This window comes from Erpetoichthys calabaricus, chromosome 5 (assembly GCF_900747795.2).
Source record: "Erpetoichthys calabaricus chromosome 5, fErpCal1.3, whole genome shotgun sequence".
Classification (NCBI taxonomy): Eukaryota; Metazoa; Chordata; class Cladistia; order Polypteriformes; family Polypteridae; genus Erpetoichthys; species Erpetoichthys calabaricus.
In genome coordinates, this window is record NC_041398.2 from 209,440,750 (window position 1) to 209,461,787 (window position 21,038).

Sequence of the window (21,038 nt, forward strand, 5' to 3'; positions counted from 1 at the left end):
ATATATATATGTATATATACACATATATGTATACACACACATATATATATATATATATATATATATATATATATATATATATATATACATATATACATACATATACACACATACATGCAGTTTCAATAACATAGAAATCAATATAAACAACATTAACATCATTATCATATGAGAATATGAAGTAATATATAAGAAGCACATTTCATATAAATATAAATTATTAAACAGTAAAATCTTCTTCTGTAATTTGCTACCGTGGCTATTCGTTTGTCTGTCCAGGATTTTAAATCACCTGTAGCTCGCAAACCGTTTCACCTATTGACTTGAAATCTGGTACACATATAGTACGTCACGTCTACTATCCGCTTTATGGGTGATGATTGTATTACTCTTTTTATCTTTATTTTATTTTATTGTAGAATCAACTCCTATCTGCGCACACCAGGGCGCCCGTGGGCGGATGCGTATGGTGTATTCACTCCATGTTATCGTGCATTGCGCTGTCACTGGTATTTTGATAAAAGAATTTGAACAACATATAAGAAGCGTATAAATTATTAAACAGTAAAACATTAACATTTAAGAAGTAAAGTTACATTAAGTACTACTGCAGTGCCTTCAGGTATACCTCATTTTTTGTTTGCCCATTACATGCTTAAATGTATACATTTTTTGGTGCACCTACCCGAGAACACGCGACATATAACCGAGCGTGGGAGAAGCATGGATTTTAAACACGCGTTGAGTTCATCTGCTGGTCTCCCTCGTGAAATAACTGGTAATGTTTGACTAAAATCTACAGCGAGTAAAACGACATTACCTCCTATTTTTTTTTTTTACGATCTCTGAGATCTTGCTTTTTTCGGTTCAAGGCTTCATAAGCTCTTTTATGTTCTATGGTGTACTTATCCCAAACCATCATCTTTGAATGTTGCAAGACTTTATGTATGTAGATCGGGGTAATTACATTCATTGCATTCCTAGTCTGAATCACAATCTGATTGTTTGGGTGGTTACCTGGCACTGTAGGGTTGCCACCCGTCCTTTAAAATATGGAATCGTCCCATATTTGAGAATGAAATTGCGCGTCCCGTTTTGAATCAATACGGGACGGGATTTGTCCCGTATTTTTTTTATCATTTTTTTTAAAGCAGCGTCTCATGCAAATCATCCCCCTCGCATTTTATGAAGATGCCTCCTTTCCTACTTTTGATTGGGTAATACTTGATGTCATCGTTAGTTTGATTGGTCTTTTTAACTGTCCAGTGAGGAGGGCGGGTCTTTTAAGTAGAGTCTGCAAAGTGTTGGCACTGGGATGTGGCACCCGCTGCAGTATGCGTCCCTTATTTTTTTGTATTAAAAGTGGTAACCCTACCTGGCAGGTAACACTTATGTTTGATCATGAAGTCGTCTAAAATCCGCCATGTGCCCTCTTTTAATTGTGAGAAGCAGATATATATATAGCCAAATTCTCGCGCTTCGTTGCGGCGAAGTACTGCTTTTAATTTTTTAAGAAGAAAATAAAACCTTTTTAAACAGATCGAAAATATACCAATAACAATTTGTTAAGGATCTGTTTTTTTGTGAACCTCGCTTTTCACAGCTGTCGCGCTACGGCGTGTGTTTCGTTTATTTGACAGTATGTAGATCGTGGTAATTACATTCATGGCATTCGTTTTCTGAATCACAATCTGACTGTATGGATGGTTACTTGCCAGGTTACGCTTGTGGTTGGTCAGGAAGTCGCCTTACATCCGCCACGTGCCCTCTTTCTGTTCCCAGAAGCTGATCATAGAATGGTTTTAATAGTTTATTTTCAAATAATGCAAAGAGTATGCGACACGTGTTTCTCCCTAATTCTGGGCTCATCAGGCATACACACTCACTGCATCCCCTCTCGGGAATCGAATCTCTATCGTCAGCGGCAGAGTTGAAGCCCCTAACGTTGCGGTCAGCAAGTCGGCTAACATCCGCCATGTGCCGTCTTTCAGTTGCGAGAAGCAGATCATAGAATGGTTGAAACTGTTGCCCCTAACGTTGCGCTACGGCGTGTGGTTCGTTTATACCTCGTGTCTTCTCATTAAACTTTTATCTCGCGAATATGTTATTGCAATCCGCAGCGGGAGCGTTTCTATAAACTTAATTTAAACTTGCGTTTTACACCATGCTTTGTTTCCCTTATGAACATGCTTGTATGCTTCACTCACTCGCTTCTTATTGTTTCGCTCCCTTCTCAATTGTTTAATGAATTTTTTGTTCTTCGCTGTTTGCGGCTCCTCCTTCATTTGTCCCTACTGTGTTCACAGTCTTTTCACGTGATTACGTGGGAGGCGTGATGACGTGACACTCAACTCCTCCTCCCACGGCCATCGAGCTGCCGTCCATTACAGTATATTGTGAAAAAAGAGGTTCCAGTTATGACCATTACGCGTTGAATTTCGAAATGAAACCTGCCTAACTTTTGTAAGTAAGCTGTAAGGAATCAGCCTGCCAAATTTCAGCCTTCCACCTACACGGGAAGTTGCAGAATTAGTGATGAGTCAGTCAGTCAGTCAGTCAGTCAGTCAGTGAGGGCTTTGCCTTTTATTAATTAGTATAGATTAATATATATCATATTTTTTTAATATCTGTGTCATAATTATTTCTCCTTGTGCTTTTTTTCCCTTTATGAAGACTTGCTGCTGTCTGGAAGATCCTTTATCAACAGGCTCTTCGGTATAAATCTCATCTGTATAAATATGTTCAGACTAGTCAACAGGGCGAATTTTACTTAGAGGAGCGCTGGTCCTCTTGCCTCATTGCACAGATTCAGACAGAAATGCAGACAGCAGGAATGTCACTTAGAATCCCTCAGAAGCTGAACACTATAACAGGTAAAGTATTAAAATGATTTTATACAAATCTGTAATAGAAATTGGATAAGCAGAAAACTTGAAATGCATGAAAAATTCTTTGAAGAAGAATGTCTGCTAGAAGTGATACCAATAATCATTTGCTCATCAGTTCATCTGTATAACATTGTGTTGATGTATGCCCATAAATATCTTCCATGTTGTTCCCTAATGCCTTGTACTCACTATTATGCAGTTACAAAAAGTATACCTTTTGAGACAGACTTTGTGATTTTTGGATCTGTTTTTGCAGGCGAAGTTATGCTATAATTTGCCTTTATAGTGTGCAATTTTCATCTTGTACATATGGAGTATAACACATTTTGTTCGTTTAATTTCCAATTTTGGGCATTCTCTTTAACCATCCTATCCATTCATTTACGTTTCTTTGTTTTACTTAGGAGAGCAGCAGTTTCTTTTGGGCTCATATTCAGATGCTTTACATTTCTGGAAATCTTCACTACAAGATGAAATTGGCAAAGGTAACACAATTAGGTCACAGTTATTTTTATAATTATTAGAACATTGCTTTCATTTTCGTATGCTGCCATACACAGGCGGTCTTGTGTAATGGTTAAGGTTTAAACTAAATGGGCTGTTTCTGTCACCACCTGGAATTCATTTTGTGACTCTAAACAAGTCACATAACCTGCCCATGTTCTAATTGTAAAAGCATATGTACTGCATATAAAGATTTGTACTGCATCTTCTTGTTGTAAGCCTACTTGGATTAATGCATCTACCCAAATATAAAATAATTATGCTGTTTGATAAATTGTAGGCTTACCTTTTAGTAATTATTTTCATTGTTTGTTTCATAATTAGAGAAAAGATGACCTTACTGTATGTTAGAGATAAAATGATAGAAGAAGAAAAATAGGCTATTTGGTCTATTAGGGCATGATTTTCAGTAACATTGAGAACCAGATCAAAGCATACCACCTGCTATAGGGTCTCTATTAAAGGACTTTTCCACTCAAAAGTTATTTTTTTATATTTTAACCCCCATATACTTTGTAGTGGTGGCTGAGGAAAAAAAATCTCATGTTTTTTTGGAGAAAGTATATAAGAGAGATTCTCATAGAACAGGTTCAGAACAGGATCTTGCTTCTGTGAGAGACAGTTGAATAGATGTGATGCACCCAGCGACTCAGTCCAGCTACATCAGATTAGGCATTGCTATTGAGAGTTTTTTAAACCTGCCTTTGTCTAATACAGGATCCTAGGAAATCACCACCTGTCTGAGCAGCATGATAACTAGTAGTAATGCTGTTTCTTCACTGAAGCCTGAAACCTTCAGTCACAATTAAAGGAGTAATGATATGCAAATGAGGCTTTAAGCATCAATGCATCTATTTTTTAATTCAGTTTTTCAATTCAGTGTCATGTGGAGCACTGGGCACAAGGCAGTACTTAATGCTGATCATAGATGCCAATCTTTGGTTCTACACATTTGTGTTCAAATCTGCTTACTCATTGCTCAAACAATATATCTTTGAGCTAGGTGGTGCACTAGAGTGCCAAGAGTAAATGCTTGTCCACATACAAAGTATAAAAAGTCTTAGAGAAAGGAACCCAATAAGGAATTTCACCTGGGTCTAAGAACAGTAAAGGTATGCAAAATTGTGCCTTGTGATTTAACAAAAAATGTAAAACAAATTAATTTTACTTTTTAATTACTGTATTCATCTTGCTTTTCATATCTCGATGGTGATTTAAAAAGGTTAATTGATAAGTACCACATAAAAAGCAGTGCATTTTTGTATGTATAGTGAACTGAATGAACAAGTAATACCATTAGCTGCTGAATTGTTTAATTGATTCTAATCAGCCTTAATAATTAATACTTTTTGAAGGAAGGGTAATAATCCTGACTAATTATACTTTGACTGATCTCAGCATGCAAAACTAATAGAACATGAGGAGAAATAGCAAGTAAAGGCAATGTCACATTTGACGACTTTTCCAGCGATTTTGTCATAGACTACATGTCTTAGGTGCAGTCACAGCGATATTCTGTGATCACCAGTTACATAGTCTGATATACCCAGTGAGTCAGTCCAACTAGTCTGAACAGGCTGTGTGTGTGTGTGAGAACTGACAACCGATGAGCGCTCACCCAGAAGTACAATTCATGTAATGCAGCGACAACAGATAAGGAATGGCGGTGGGAGTTAGAGGTGGTTTGGGCCTTGAAAACAGAAGACAGGCTTGTGTGTCTGATGTCTTGTGTTTTATGTACCACAATAGGATGAAAAAAAAGCAACATGTTATTGGCCCATGATGCCTAGAAATGTGAAACTGTGCTGAAAGTCCTCATGAAGTTCTCTAATTTGACATGCTCAATATTTTCTAGTTGTTTAATCTGAAGTGGTCATGTGGCGAGATCAGTAACTCTAGTCAACAAATGTAACATCCCCTCTGACGAGATGTCCTGTTATGTGTCATCAGCTTTAGGGGAAGGGAGTGATGGTGTAGAAGATGAGAGTATGTATAGGAGAATTTCAGTGACCAGACAGTACAGATGCCCATTCTCTAGTTTTATACTTGTGATAGAACATGGGCAATGGCTCTACATAAGTCATATAGAGCTTAGAGCCTAAATATGTCCCTGAATGTAGATAGTGACCTGCTTCTAAAGAACTAATTGATGATGATTTTTGCTTTCATATTTTAAAATAATTTTTTCTCAATAATGAACAGAATTTTGAACTCACTTTATGTCTCCATGTCTCGCATTTTTAACATTAAATACTTTGTGTATGCAAAGACTTAGAAGTTGAAGGTGAAATAAAAAAAATGTTTGTTTACTCTCTGGCTCTAAATTGCAAGAATTACAGCCTGAACATATTCTTCATTCTTTATAAACAAGAACTTTTCTTAATTTCATCTAATGGTGGTGTTTTAATCAGCATTATATGTAGTAAATTTCTTAACCCATGCAGTTAACCCTGCATCCTTGAAGGGGCTGACGAATGTATTGCTGATGAATTTACACATCCCTCTTGTAATTTTTTCCCCTTTCAGATAACAGACGCACTTGCTTCCTGCAAACTCGTTACTACCTGGCTATATTGTATTGTCATCTATGCCACTACAACTTGAGGGCTGCCCAGGGCTTATGTGACCACTTAGCCAGAGAAGTGCTTCGTCGCGTTCAGCTGTACCCTGACAGTGTTGATGCGTTTACTGGTGAGTTAAATGCTTTCACTTCACTCTGTTATTTTATAGTCCTGTTGTCTTAGTAGATATTATCAAAAACAGAAATGATTTCATCACAACTTCTGACACTTAGTTTGTTGTGTTTCTGTCCTTGTGCTTGCTTGTTTTGCAGGCATAAATAAGCTTGTATTTGCCTCAACGATACTGTTACTTGGGTCTTTTCTATAGTTCTTTAGCTAAACACCAACCAGGAAGAAAGAAGTAAATGATGCTGGACATCATATCCATAAAGTCTGAAATTATTTGTCACTCTCATATACTGTACAAAATACTTTTCCATGCCTTCATCACTTTAACATTGCAATAATTTTGTTCATTCTGCAAGCCTGTTATCTGATTTAAACTTCTTCAAAATGTGTTCTATCAGAGCCCAAACATGCACCATGTCAAGACCTAGTGAATAAACTGTAGGGCCTGATAAGATCAGCATTTGAGCTGCCTGTTTTCACTTGCACTGACTTATTTATGTATTTATTTAGTGATGTTCTTGGCTTTCATTTGGCATTAATCTCATAGTGAATTAAATATCATGGAAAATATTTTATGCCAGAATTGAACCTTTATGACTTAAACTTTCAGCGTAGGTTTAAATAATTAGTTTTATTGGCATGTCTATAGCAGTAGAGTGTTGTACCGTGTTAGCCGTAGATTGATACAAGAGAAAGTAGGTTGAAATGACACCTTTTATTGGCTAACTAAATAGATTACAAATGCAAGCTTTCAAGGCAGCTAAGGCCCCTTCATCAGTCAAGGTGCAAGTAACAAAGAAATTGAAAAATACTCTAGCTTATATTGGGACAGCAAAGTGATTTTTTTTTTCTTTCATCTTAACAACCTTTTTGTTCAAATTTAGCAAAATTAATAAACCTTAGACGAATTAACCCTGAAAGAATAGAATAATGAACTAATAAAATGTAGAGATAAGATAACCATCACTAGAGAAAGGCCTGTAAGGTTTTTTTGAAGTGCATTGTCTGTAAGATTGGCCTCTGATTTAGTCAGCTGGTCAATCAGTCTGTTAGTCCACATATCTGGTCATAAAACTCTTGTCTCTATTCAGACCATTTTGTAGAGTATTGAATTTAAGCATAAGTTTGTATTCCCATTCTCTCTGCTCCTGTTGGGTGTTGAAATTACCCATAAGCACAGTGACCCTGAGATCCTTTATGCTGTGGCTATTACTGTTAAAGTGTGCTGCCACCAGAAGATCAACACTGTTCTGATTGATATTAAATATTTGTGAGTTCATTCGCTGGTGCAGTCTCAGACCAGTTTCTCCTACATACAGTTCAGTGTTGGGGTACCTTATGCACATGATTAGGTAGACCACATTAGCAAATTTGCATGTGAACGAACCCTTCATTTTATGCTCCTGCTGGCAATGTGGTATAACTACCTGATCTGTCGTGTGGATATGTGCACAGTTGCCACACCTGTTCTATAGGCAGGGAGATGTGCCACGTTCTGCTGAGCCACACGTAAAGTTTCGGACAATCAGTTGTTTGAGGTTTGGTGTTTGTCTGTATGCAAAGAGGGGAGGTTCTGGGAATATATCCTTCAATTTATTGTCTTTCTGTACCATGGGTTGAAGCTCTTTCATAATTTTGTGAAGTGTTTCCAGATGTGGATTATAAATTACAACTAGTGGGAACCCCGTTCTTGGTTTCTGCACCTTTGTATTCCAGAAGGTTTTCTCTGGGTATAGCTGTAGCTGATTTGGGAGTGTATCCTTGTTTGATGAAGTCTGTCCTGAGTTTCTGCAGGTGTGTGTCCCAATTCATTGGGTCTGAGCAAATATGATTGTAACGTATTGCCTGGCTGTAAATGATAGAGTTCCGTATATTCTTTGGGTGGAAACTTTCCTTTCTTAGATATGTCCGTCTGTCTGTTGGTTTGTGAAAAATAGAGGTCATAAGGGTACCATCGTTTATGTGAATGGTAGTGTCCAGAAAGCTGATTTCTGTTTGTGAATAATTTAATGTAAGTTTTATGTTGGGGTGGAATGAATTGTAATTCCTATGGAAGCAAAGAAGGTCTTTTTTTGCTTGCGGTCCAGCTTATAAGAGTGTCATTTATTGGTACATCTAGTCTGACACAGAACCATCCAAGTATGCTACTATTGTTTTAGTGGAAAGGCACTTCATTTAGCAGTTTGATTCACAATATTTTTTAAATCTTTCATGATTAAGCTATATTTAACTTTAATTATTCACATTTGTTAAGCAAAGTAATTAACTGTATTAATTACTGCTTCAAGGGGGATCTGTGTTCACTGGTCTTTATAGTTGAGTTAAGAATAACAACCATTTTCAGAGAGTGGAATAAAATTTCACTAGACTTAAATATATTTTGTTCCATTACACAGAGTAGTCGTGTACTCATACTGGTAACAAATAAGTTTATGAAGTATTAATTCATAAAACATGCCTGATAAAAGACATACATCACAGTCTAAACTATCCCAACCACATTGGTAATCTGTTTTGTTGTTTCGCTAAATTGGTGTTTCCAAGTAATAAACTTGTAAAAGTGTTATATACACCATAGCAAATTCTAAGATAAATGGCAAGGTAAGTCTTTGTTAATCCTGAGGGGAAACTGAGGCTTTACAGCAGTTCAGCAAAAATAACAAAACATTAAAGAATTAAACAGATATAAAGAATTAGTAAATTAAATAAGGCATTATTTGTTTGAATTATTAAGGCAGGAACTGCTGTTTGTTTAAATTATTAAAGCAGGAGCTGATCTCCAAAGTGGGTCAATGAAGTTCTTCCCTTTTTAAAATTCAGCTCCAATGTAAAAAAAAAAAAAAAAAAAATTTGGCCTCTTGTCTGTTGTTGATTTGGATTATGGTTTCGATTTCTTTTTTCACATCTGTAGCTATGAAACGTATTGTGTGCATATATTTTTGATTGTAATGCGTGTAATGGTCACAAATATTGCAATATTTTTTAGCGTGCACCTGTGCCTGGCATCCTTACAAGTGGGTGATCATGTGTGCTGTAAAACAGGATAAAAAGGAAAGAAGTCACCATCAAATATTAATCACAGTCCTTCCATTTTGTTATAACATATATAGATAAATCATTTGAAAGTCATTCATTAAATTTGGTATCATTTCTGTTTGCTTCTTTTCTTTCTGTATTTAGTGGATGAATGTTACTTTGCTGAAACCTCTTGGCATCTTGGCGACGTGAATGTTGAAGCTCTATATGCTGTGATCCAGTCAATGGCTAGGTTCATGTCTGCTTATTTCACCAATCACCCTCTTTTTGTGTTTCCTCCTCACAATGTGGATGTTTTGCCTCCATTGCATAATAAACCAGGTAGGTAAATAATTTAGTTTTAACTCGGAACACTTCTACAATTATTGAATGGTTTCAAGATTCATTAAAGAAATGTAAATACAATATCTGTTATTTTGAGTTGCATTGCTTTAAGATGTAATTTTTTGCTTCTTGTTAAGAACTTCTCACATAGAACTTTGGGTTGCATGTCCCATTGAATTAATTAGTAATTTAAATATAACAAGTTATTTTCTACTACAATCTTAGTTTTTAAAGCATTTTCCATGCATTTATATAATTGTACAGAATAGATATAAAAGGCAGTACATTGAACTAGGGATGTCACAATACCAGAATTTTTGTGTTTGATGCCAATACCATTGATACTTCATACCTTTCGATACCATAGTAAAAACAGAAATCACATTTCAATATCTTTTTATTAAAGTACCTTCATCATTGAAGTGGACAATGTTGTGCCTTTTTCTGTATTATGTAAAATATATAAATACTAACGGTAATAACAGCTTTAAAATGTTGAATTTATCCATCAAGTAGTTACCCAACAGTCATTTAACTAATATTGGTATTCATAAATATCAAAGTACAATGCAGGGCTTGAATTTTAATGTGTTGCAGAGATGAGAATCCCCCCACCCCCAGGGTAACACCAAATGGGGATTTGTAGTCTTGGGGGGATTTCAGCATAGGGATTATAAAGAATGGTATCATCATGGACTCTCTGGGTTATCTTAACATGTGCACATCCTAAATTTATTCTCTGATATTTTCTGTCTAGTAACTGAAAAATACTGATTAAAGTCTATGATAAAAATAAAAATGATAACGTTTATCATTTCTGTACTATTGTATTTACATTTAAACAACCTGTTAAATCAGTTTTTGGAATAACATGCTTTCAAAATCTGTTAGGTTTGAAACATTTGCTATTATCCCCCTTTCTACACCTGTCACCAATTTGGGTGTTAAAATGGACCCTCAACTCACCTTGGACACCCACATCAAATACCTCTGTAAGTCTTCTTTCTACCACCTCAAGAACATCGCTAAACTCCGCCCAACTCTCACCCTGGCAGATGCAGAGAAGCTCGTCCATGCCTTTGTCTCCTCCAGGCTGGATTACTGTAATGCGCTCTTTATCGGGATTCCCGGCAAGAGTATCCAGAGACTCCAGTATATCCAGAATAGCGCTGCCAGGATCCTGATGAGGGTGCGAAAGCATGACCATATCACCCCAATCCTGAAAACCCTTCACTGGCTCCCTGTCCCACTCAGAATTGAGTACAAGGTCTCCCTCCTCACCCATCAGTGTATTTATGGACATGCCCCCCTTTACTTACAGGAACTCCTTACTCCTTGTACCTCCTCACGCACCCTCCGCTCTGTACACACTAACACTCTCCAAGTCCCTAGAACCAAGCTTCGCAGTATGGGTGATAGGGCCTTTTCATCTGTGGCGCCGAGACTGTGGAACGCCCTCCCTGACTACCTGAGAGCCCCACAGTCGACTGATGTTTTTAAAAGGAATCTAAAAACTCATCTTTTTAGAAAGACATTCTGTTAAAGTACAAATAGATTCTCTTGTTTTATTATTTTATTGTTACTCTGTAGCACTTTGAGATTGTTAAAATATAAAGCGCAATATAAATAAAATTTATTATTATTATTATTATATTTGCATCATTAGCTGGTTAAAAAGAAAGAGCAATGTTTAATGGCTGAGTGAAATTAACTCAAATTTGAAATTTTAGAAACTCATGGTGCTTTAGTTTTCTAAATCTCTCCTGCCTTTTGTACATTTGTCCCAACTTTAAAGCTTCCTGTGTAAAATTAAAGTTGTCAGCTTTACATTAATCCTTCCAGAACTCTTGTAGAAAAGCCTTTGTTTTGCTGTTTTCAAGGTTTCTTGCATGAGTTATGAGACTTTGTTATTGCTTATGACTAGTCATGACCAAACTCCATGGTGTTTGCTTCGCCGCGTGTTTGGAGAAATCGTAAAGTGTTTGTGAATATTACCAAACTCTATGAAGTGTATTGAAGTCAATGGGTAGGACTAACTTTACTAGATTTCACTGGATTATAATGGGGCAGTCATCTTTAAAATGTCCCTGAGGGCTTGGGAAACATCTGCCAACTATACTGGACTGATTATTGTGGCCAAAAAGGTGACCTGACCTGAGCTGTGCGGCAGAAGTGCCAACCATTGCACCACTGCGCCTCTGTGAGATCAAAGAAGAAAGAACACAATCAGAGACATGCAATCATATTTTTCGTCAAAACAAAGAGGAAATGCCAAAATCAGAGTCAAAAGTAAGAAAAAATGTGTAGGTCTTTTAAAGGCAAAAAATTTGAAATGGCGTGTCATAATTGAAGCCATTCTGTTTTTTGAAAGCTCTCTAAACTGTCTGTGCTGATGTTCTGCACTTTTTCTTCTATAAAAAAATATAGAAACGTCTTGTAAATAGTAATAAATCTTACTCCTATATGTGTAACTGTGGATGTACGTAAAGTGAATGCCCACAACTTTCCACCCCATCTCCCAATCCCATTCCACAACAGTGAACTGCATGTGTAGGTTAGAAAAGGGACAGACTAACAGACATCTGTAGAGGTTCTCATTACAATCAGGTGTGGAAGGCATACCCCCAGACACAGACAGACCAACACCAGAATGTCCAAAACACACTTCTTTATTTCCTCTTTGTACCACAATGCCTTCCTTCACCAACTCTCGACTTTCTTCTCTTTCTCTCTTCTTCTCTTCTCACCTTTGACCTCCTCTCTCTTCTTCTTCTTTCTCTTCTTCTTCTCTTTCACCTTCGACCTCCTCTCGCCCTCCTCACAAGCTTCGTCTTCTTCCTCCCAACTCTGGCTCTCCTAGTGGAGGGAGGCGGCCCCTTTTATTATGACCCGGATGAGCCCCAGGTGCTCCCCCTGGTGTGGCGGAAGTGCTGCCATCCAGGACTCCCTAACTGTCCGGGCGCCCCCTGGCGGTGGCCACGTCTTCTCACGGTGGTGAGTGTCCTGGCTTCATTCCTGTGCCCTCCAATTAGGCCCAGGCGGCTGTCCTCTCGTGGCCGAGGAGAAGTATCGTCCAACTCGGGGACTGTCCAGGCGTCCCGGCCAGGCAGTGCCCCCGCTCATCCGGGACACTGCCCCCTCACCAGCTGAAGCCCATCTGGCAAAGCGGACCCGTCCCGCGAGGGATAGAAATTTCCCAAGGTATTTCCCGGTATACCGTCTTCCACGGTCCGGACCTGTAAAACAAGAAACAGACGCGGAGACGTCGTCCCGACGCCGCCTAATGGCATCTTTGCTCAGGGCATATGGACAACATCTCCACAGATGCCCAACTCCGCGGCACATGTAACACCGGTGCACCCCTTGTCTTTTCGGTGTCCTCCGGACCTGAAAACAGGACGGGAACGCCCGTGCCTGTATCTCTTCAGCTTGGTTTGGGGCAACTCTCCATTGCCTTGGAGAGAGCTGTCTCACCACACGCGAGCTCTCGTGGTCTCGTTTCGCCCTGTCAGGAGACCCTTCCGTTTTCCTCCGGGGCCTCCCCTTACTCTGGGGTGCTGTAACAGCCTGGGTCCCCTTATGGGACAAAGAGGGACCCCGTGCTGTTTGCACACCTCTCGAACGGGTTACGAGCGCCGCAGTTATGCAAAAATACATCAAACATTTAAAACAGTATAAAGAAGTTGAATAGTATATTTAAGACGTAAGTAGTGGAGGCAGTTGAAGGTGAACTGAATGTCACTGTAGCATCTACAGTTACATTCTGATACCAGTTTCTATTTAAACTTATAAGTTTAGAGTTTGAATTGTAGGTATAATCCTCTGGGGACAGTTCAAGAGTAATACATTTTTTTTTGTTATGTGTGTTGTTTAAACATAGACTTTGGGGTCATTTTGACCAAAATTTTGAGAAACTTGAGAAAAGTTGAATGAGACATTAGATTCATGCTATGAAAAGTAAAATCAATTGCTTAACTTAAACATTTTTATTTTCATTTTATATACTGTCTACTGTATTTTTGCTTATTTCTATAGTTGTATTATTTTGAAAATTTATTAAGAACATTTTACTTGGCATATAATTTTTTTTGGCAACTTAATATTTTAATTATGCCTCACATTGTGTTGAACATTTTAGTATCTATTGCTGGCATTTTTTGTGTGTTTTTTATACAAGAATATATAGAGAACCTCTTTGTATCTTGCATTTCTTTAATTTAAACAGAGAGCACTTCTCGAATAATCCCTTTACAACACTCCAGCGTGGCTAGTGTTGTGCGTGAGCAGCACTTGTCGGGTGTGTGGTCAGTGGAGTATGCCTTAGATTTACTGCTGATTGGTGGCTTATTACCTGAAGCAGTGTGGTTGGCACATACACTGGGAGACTGGAAGATGGCAGTGTCTCTAGGCTTGGCATACAAAGTTTATTGCCAAACTACATTGAATCTTTCAGGGTAAGTGTTCATTTTCTGGTGAAATACTAAGTGAAATCATAAATACAGTAAAATGATACATTTTTGCATAAATATTAATATAAGATGCATGTTATGTTACCATACTCATTTCAGTTAACATATAAAGTTTTGCTCTTTTGTGTTGGCTATGACAATTAGTATTTCATTTATCAAAAAAGTCAGTATTTGTGGAGTAGCTTTAAAATATACAAGATTAAAGTTTAATGTGTTTCATGAAATATTTCTGTACTGGAGAACTTTTTTTTCTGTAATCATTACTGTTGAGATAATGTTTGTTCTGATTAGTGACAATAGAATAATATACAATATAGAGTATGAAATTCTCATATATATTTAAGTGGAAGATTTGCAGTACACTGAACCTAAGATTTCTGATAGAATCTATGCTTTACATATATTTAAGATAATGCAGTTGTGTTCTTTATAAATTTATGGTGTGTAAATTAAGCTGAAAATGGTACTCAAACTAAATACCATTATTGTCATAACTTACTAATGTGCATTTGACAACCTAAAGGTATTATTTCGATAGGTTTAAATGGCGAGAGCTCCACATTCCCTTGGAACTGCAGCCGGTGCAAATTTTCAATAATAAACTGCAGTCTTTGCTTGGACAAAAATTAGAATCAGAAGAATTGGTTCCTGCTGGGGCAAAAAAAAATTGTGAAGTTACAAAAGACAGTAAACAGATCACAGGTAAAATATGTAGCTAGGATATGTAATTTTTGCATATTTTTCCTTCTCTTTGTCGAGTTTTTGCATGTACACAGAGTATTTTTTAATTTTGGTAACACTGAATTTGAGTAATTGGTTCAGACGACAGCCCCACTAAACAGTTTACAGTGATCCCTCGCTATATTGCGGTTCAGTTATCGTGCCCCCGCTACATCGTGGATTTATTAATTTTATTATTATTACTAGGGGGCTCTGCCCCCTGCTCGCTTCACTCACCCACCCCCGGGTTTGGTTTACCAGATAAACAATTTAAAGAGATTGTTATTTTCATGGGAATTGTTACATATGCATTATTTTCATTTTTACTTTAAAACTTTTGGTTAAATCTCTTTCTCGTGGGACTTATAATGCTGCTCGTGTTGTGAAGGGGGTGGGGGTGTCTGAACGCACGCTAAAGAGATGCGATCGGTTCAGCTGGTGTCTTGCTGCCGCTGCTGGCCAGCTGTGTGTTGTGCTTGTCGCACTTTGCGTCAATCACTTAAAAGCCTGTACAGCAGCTGTCCTTTTGCCACTTTGCGTCTCTGCCGCTAGCGTTCTGAAGGAGGTGGAGGAGTGGGGTGTGGGGGATGTGAGGGCTGAACGCACGCTGGCTTGCTGCAGCTGCTGCTGGCAAGTTACGTGTTCTGCTTGTCATTGTTTTAAGAGCTGGGAGCACCTGAAGTTTGTCTGCCAAAAGCATTCCAATGACTGCTAGGTTAGATGTCAGTGAACTTGTTTTAAATTGTTTGTAAGTAGGGCGTGATGTGCAAAGGTCACAGTCTCACGGGTTTTGCTTCCTAAGGTTGTAATGTCTAGTCTTGCGTGTCGTCAAAGTGTCTCTCCAAGATGATCTGGTCTCGATCGCTTCACTCAACCCCCCCGAGGCACGCTACGCTCCTGCCACTTCGTGTCTCTCCCGCTCACGTTGTGAAGGGGGGAGCTGAACACATGCTAAGCAGAAGTGGACGGATCAGCTACTGGCTTTGTGCTGCTTCTGCCAAAATCTTTGGTCATATAACCCCACAAATTGCAAGAAAAGGCAAGAGTAAACTGTGTGCACTTACATTTTTGGATAGTTTACACAATGTTTGTCCATTCACAATGAGTGAATTGATCTGTGAATGAGATTGTATTCACTCGGCGATTGGGAACATCCTTTAGAAAATGGCAGTGTGTTTATTCTGCATAATACTTTTGCACAAAAAATGGACAGAAAAAAGGATATTGTATTGTTGCCAATAGTAAAAGTTCAGCATTATATGGTTATTTTATTTATGCAATTTATGCTGTGTGAAGATCTCTTTGAATTATTAATTGCACTATACCACCTTACCTTAGTGGGTGCAATAAAAGAAGAACAAAGAAGTTCTAGGGTTGAAGCCGTATTTCAGGATGTATCTGAAGTTGCTAGGCCTTACACCATAGTGCAAAATAAACAAACATTAGTAAGTCCTAGCCAGTGATTATCATTTTCAAACTGAGTTTTAAACTTGATTAGCCTGAAGTTGCAAGTTTGAAAGGAACAGTGAAGTGCTTTGAGTTACGTGGCAAAATGTGTTACCAAATTGAATACACTAAGTACAAATTATTTTGATTATTAATGGAAATATGCACAATTGTATTTTTACATGTAAAACTTTCATTGATTACTCAATAATTGGCGTTGCCATCTGAAGATTTTTTTTTCTTTTTCTTTTTTTTAAGATTCCATTGAAGATGAGGATGTGGACTCACTTTTTAATTCCATCCAGGAAATTCTGAAAGCTGCTGTCATGGCAGAATCTGATGTGCTTTCAGAGACATTTAATGTCTTGCTGCAGACTGCCAAGGAGCTGAGTACAAAGCTATCTGCTATAGTGCCTCACAGGCTGTATCTGCCAGCACCTCCTCTGTACTGCCCACAGCCAGCTTTAGACAGCAAGGTACGCTTAAGAAATCTGGATATGTTTTAAAGTTATTTGGCTGTTACCATTATTGGAGTTTCTTATAAATCATTAGGTTAATCATTCTAAGGTAAAGACATGTAAATGTATTTAGTAATTTGGTGTCAGTTCTGGGAATTAAGTTCTGTTTATAGACTGCAGATATTTTCAGTTAATACCTATATTTTAATTTAAAATTATAAACATAGGTAAAAGTGCTGAAATATGCTGAATTGAAATTAGAAATAATTTATATGGAAGGGAGATGAGATCTGTGCATTCCTACATTAGTTACTGGTTGATTTATTGCTGAAGCAACTTTAATCTTAATTATTAGAATGAAGGACTTATTAGATTTCTTCTTTCATTAGCATTCTGTAGAAGATATGGCACTAAAAGCAGAGCATATGATGCGTCAGAATGTATCCAATGTTCTTCAGCGAGTTCTTCTGCTATTCAGAGCAGCACATTGCTCTCTTCCAGCAGCCCAGTGGTATATTCAGAAACTAAAGCGTTGTCGGAAAGTGATGAATAAGGTACACATTTATTATGTTTTTTGTAATTAAAGTTATGAAGAATTTTTGCTCTTAAAACTGTAATTGCGTGCTGTTTTATTCCACCAGTGGCTTTTGCTTTGTGCACCTCCTATGGGAGCCAAAAATGTGCATTCTAACTACATGCCTGTACCTCCTCAGTTGGCTCCTTTTGAACCAGAGAAGCAGCAGTTCTACTCCAATGTTCAAAGAAAATCTGTACAGGAGCATCATTTTGTTGCATGTGCTTGTGATCTTAAGTTATCAGTTACTACCAAGAGATTGTGATCAAATGGGACAATAGAGAAGTAGGCTGATTGTGAAATCAAAAGCCTTACTAACACAGTCCAGTACTATATTTGTAAAACTGCTCTCAATCAGTCTTACAAAGTGATTGTACTTGAACTCCTCCACTTGAGGCATTAACACTTTACCTAAAGAAAACAACCAACTTGGGGTGATGGTCATGGTCTAACATATGAAATTACTCATTCTCATTTCAGTTGCATCACACTCAGGTTCAAACAATTGCAGTGCTCATCAGAGACCACAGTCTCATGAGGCCAAGAGGATATTGTCATCTGCAAACCACAGAGTTGCAATTCTCAAACTGGACACTCTTACAACCTTGCTTTTGCCTTGATATCCAGTCCATTAACATCATAAATAGAACAGGAGTCAAGACACATTGTTGCAGAAGGTCAAGACCTACATTGAATGGACCTGACGTATCTCCAAACATACAAACACAACTTTCAATCCACAATGACCCCCAAATGTCTGTAGTGGCCCATTGTTTCATGGATAGGATGGATTCTGAATTGATCCTTTTTGGATCCGATGTTTAGTTTTGAACAGAGCCTCTGTTCTTGTAATTCAGTATATATTTCCCAAGGAAAATGGGAAGTGTGATGCCTTGGCAATAGAAAAAAAGTCTTAAAATTTTAGTCTTCCCTGTCCCAAATCCAAATACTCACCAACCACACAACTTTAAAGAGGTGTGTTAACCAAATCACCTATACAGTATCCCATGTTTTCAGAATTTTTGGTTGAATCTCACCCATCCCTGCACTGTTACCACAACTGCAGCAATTTTTGTCACAGAGATAGACATAGCCGTATCAAAATGCTTCTAATACTGCCTCCTTTGAGTAGTGCATATCTACAGAGTTTAGGAGTTCATCAAGTCTGTTGTAAGTAAAGAAGATTATTTGTATTCTTTCTAAAGTAGATAGTTAGCATAGATGGAGACATTAAAGGATATGTTACATATTTTTAAGCCAAAATTATTTCTGGTATATATTAATTTGCCAGATGAAGTGGTGGTCTAATGTCAAAAGTTTTGATAAATTAAAAAATATTTCTGTTTTTGTGATTTAAAATCGGTTTCAAGTAGCACAAGTCCAAATAAGAAAACAAAATCCCTAAAATTTACTGAATATGTTAATCTTTAAAGTCAAGTGTGTTATGTAGTGTTAACTCGTGTCTTGAAAATGCATACATATTGTAAAACAGGGTATCCATATCATTTTAGGAAGGAAAAGAACAAGCAAAACATTTTGTGAGATTAATTTATTTAGCCTCCGCAGCAACCTTTAAGAACCAGGGGCGCGCTTTCCTCTAGCATATGAAATTTCACCACAAAAAATCCTCTCCAAGTGGTATATTATTGACATTGTTAAATATTGATGAGAAAATGTGAATTGCCATCTCAGTAGTCAACTTAATCATTTAAAAAAAAGAACAGCAATAATCACCTAAAAATATTACAGTTCAGTCACTCACAGTCTTTAACTAAGTGTGATGAAGAAGATCATAGACAAATCTGAAAAACTGATGGAACTCCAGTTATGTCAGTCATGGACCGTGGAAAGCATCTGCAGTGGGAGGAAGCATTTGTGGATACATAAATATTGCTGCAGCAATAAGTATTAATATGGGACAGCACCAACATTCATATCTGGTAATTCTATAATGATTAAAATAGTTCAAAGTTGATTTGAAATTGCTATGCATCACAACTCAGATATGCTTGATATTATAGGCTAGACTAAATGTCTGCCAAGAAGAAACTGCGAAATTTACTAATTTCTTTTATTCATTTAAAAATGTTGTCTTCAGTTCTTTTATTACCATATCCTGAGCAAGGGTGACTCAGCTTGTGCTATAAAATTCAATAACTGGTTTGTGGTGGTGTTTCTGTTTCATTGTGGTTTAGCTCTATTGCATAATGTTCTTTTTTTATTTCCTAATATTTTATTTTTTGTGCATGCATGTGACATGTCACATAAATGTGGAATGCTGAGTTTTGATTGTCATTGTGAACTTGATAGATAGATAGATAGATAGATAGATAGATAGATAGATAGATAGATAGATAGATAGATAGATAGATACTTTATTAATCCCAAGGGGAAATTCACTATGATATAATATCATAATGATAATATCAATATGCAAATGGCCGTGACTCTCTTAAAAAATCTAAGGCTTTGATATAAAATGCAATTTAGTTTTTTTAGTGCAAATTAGTTCAATTCACATTTTTTGTCACATATATAAAGTACTATGAAAGTGTTATGTGCACACAATGCATAACATGATGCTGCTTGAAGTGATACTACAATATAGAATGTGATCTGTAAAAAGTAGCCCCTGCCATAATCAGCCAACCTCTGAGGATTCTGCAGTTTATGACTTCAGTTAGATAAATCTATATACAGTATAAAATCACTGACAATGATATTATATATTTTTCACACTTTTGGAGTAATTAGCACCCAGACTGCACCAGTTTTCACATAGATAAAACAGAATATGGCAGAGAGTAGATAAGGTAAGCTGCAGGTGAAGGGTACAATTCTGGAAGGTACCTTGTTCACAGGCACAGCAAACTGGACAGTCTATAACTCTGTGACGGTAAATAGTCATTTTTTTCCCTTTTCTGTGTGTGGTTCAGTTTGTTTCATAAAATGCATCATTCGAGTCAAATTGTGGATATATTTTGTCTTACCCATCTCCTCAAATCAGTTTGCTTAAGGTAGCGTAGCTCTGCCAGGCACACAGAGACCTTTCACCACACTAAAGTCATGTGATACTAGGACTGATAAAGCAAAAATAGGCATCATTCCCTACAGCCTGGACATATGTGTAACAAATCTAAAAACTTCTTAAATTTCAGTTGAGTACTGAGAGCTTATCAAAAAATACAGGTTCATGCCATTCTTGTCTTGTCTGTAAAGCCTTGGTTGGTAGATGTTGGCATATGTCTTTAAAATAATTCCCATTTCTTCACAATTAGAATTGCTTTGAATCAGATTATTTTAATTATAGAAATTTTTCTTTCACCATTATAATTTTGTGTGCCCAAAACTTTCTTGTAAATTGAGAAACACATGTACTGAACTGAAGAAAATATTTAATTTTTCTTTTTCTTTTAGATACGATTAAAAGGTTCGCAGCCTCCCCTGAACTGTTTTCCAGAATCTTTATTTAAATATTTAAACAGAAGAAAATACTTCAAACCAGGAGGACCAGGCAGAGATGGCCAACTAGATCCAGTGGTAGTTAAAACAATAAGTATGACAGCTTGTTTTATTACATACATTAAGTTGTATGCACCACTTCACACAAATGATGAAAGACCTTATGTTCAGATGAGTTACCCTTTACTGCATTCATAATTGGCGCACACCATAAGAAATCTATAGTTGTATTGTTAAATTAAAAACTAAAAAGTGACGTTGAGTGGACCTGTTCATTTCATGGTGAAGCATTTGCATCCTAAAGGTGCAGTAGTGAAATTTTCTAGAATGAGAATGCCACCACCTGCACAGTACAAATAGTCATGGAATGGCCAGAGTACAACGACAGAGAAGTAAATCGCATACTGTGACCATCCTTGATAACATATCTGAATCCAGATAGTAGAATTACCTTTGTAGGATTGCTG

The 21,038-nt window shown here is 37.2% G+C and overlaps 1 protein-coding gene across 1 annotated transcript in view; it reads left to right on the forward strand.

Moving 5' to 3' along the window:
* The window catches only part of cplane1 (ciliogenesis and planar polarity effector 1), a 122,559-nt gene that overhangs the window by 38,950 nt on the left and 62,571 nt on the right, over positions 1 to 21,038 (forward strand). The window contains exons 13-21 of the mRNA XM_028802447.2: positions 2,674 to 2,873; positions 3,293 to 3,373; positions 5,919 to 6,083; positions 9,263 to 9,439; positions 13,668 to 13,896; positions 14,450 to 14,613; positions 16,336 to 16,553; positions 16,925 to 17,089; positions 20,527 to 20,665. Of these exons, the coding sequence (XP_028658280.2) occupies positions 2,674 to 2,873; positions 3,293 to 3,373; positions 5,919 to 6,083; positions 9,263 to 9,439; positions 13,668 to 13,896; positions 14,450 to 14,613; positions 16,336 to 16,553; positions 16,925 to 17,089; positions 20,527 to 20,665 (1,538 nt within the window). The remainder of the gene's footprint in view (positions 1 to 2,673; positions 2,874 to 3,292; positions 3,374 to 5,918; positions 6,084 to 9,262; positions 9,440 to 13,667; positions 13,897 to 14,449; positions 14,614 to 16,335; positions 16,554 to 16,924; positions 17,090 to 20,526; positions 20,666 to 21,038) is intronic.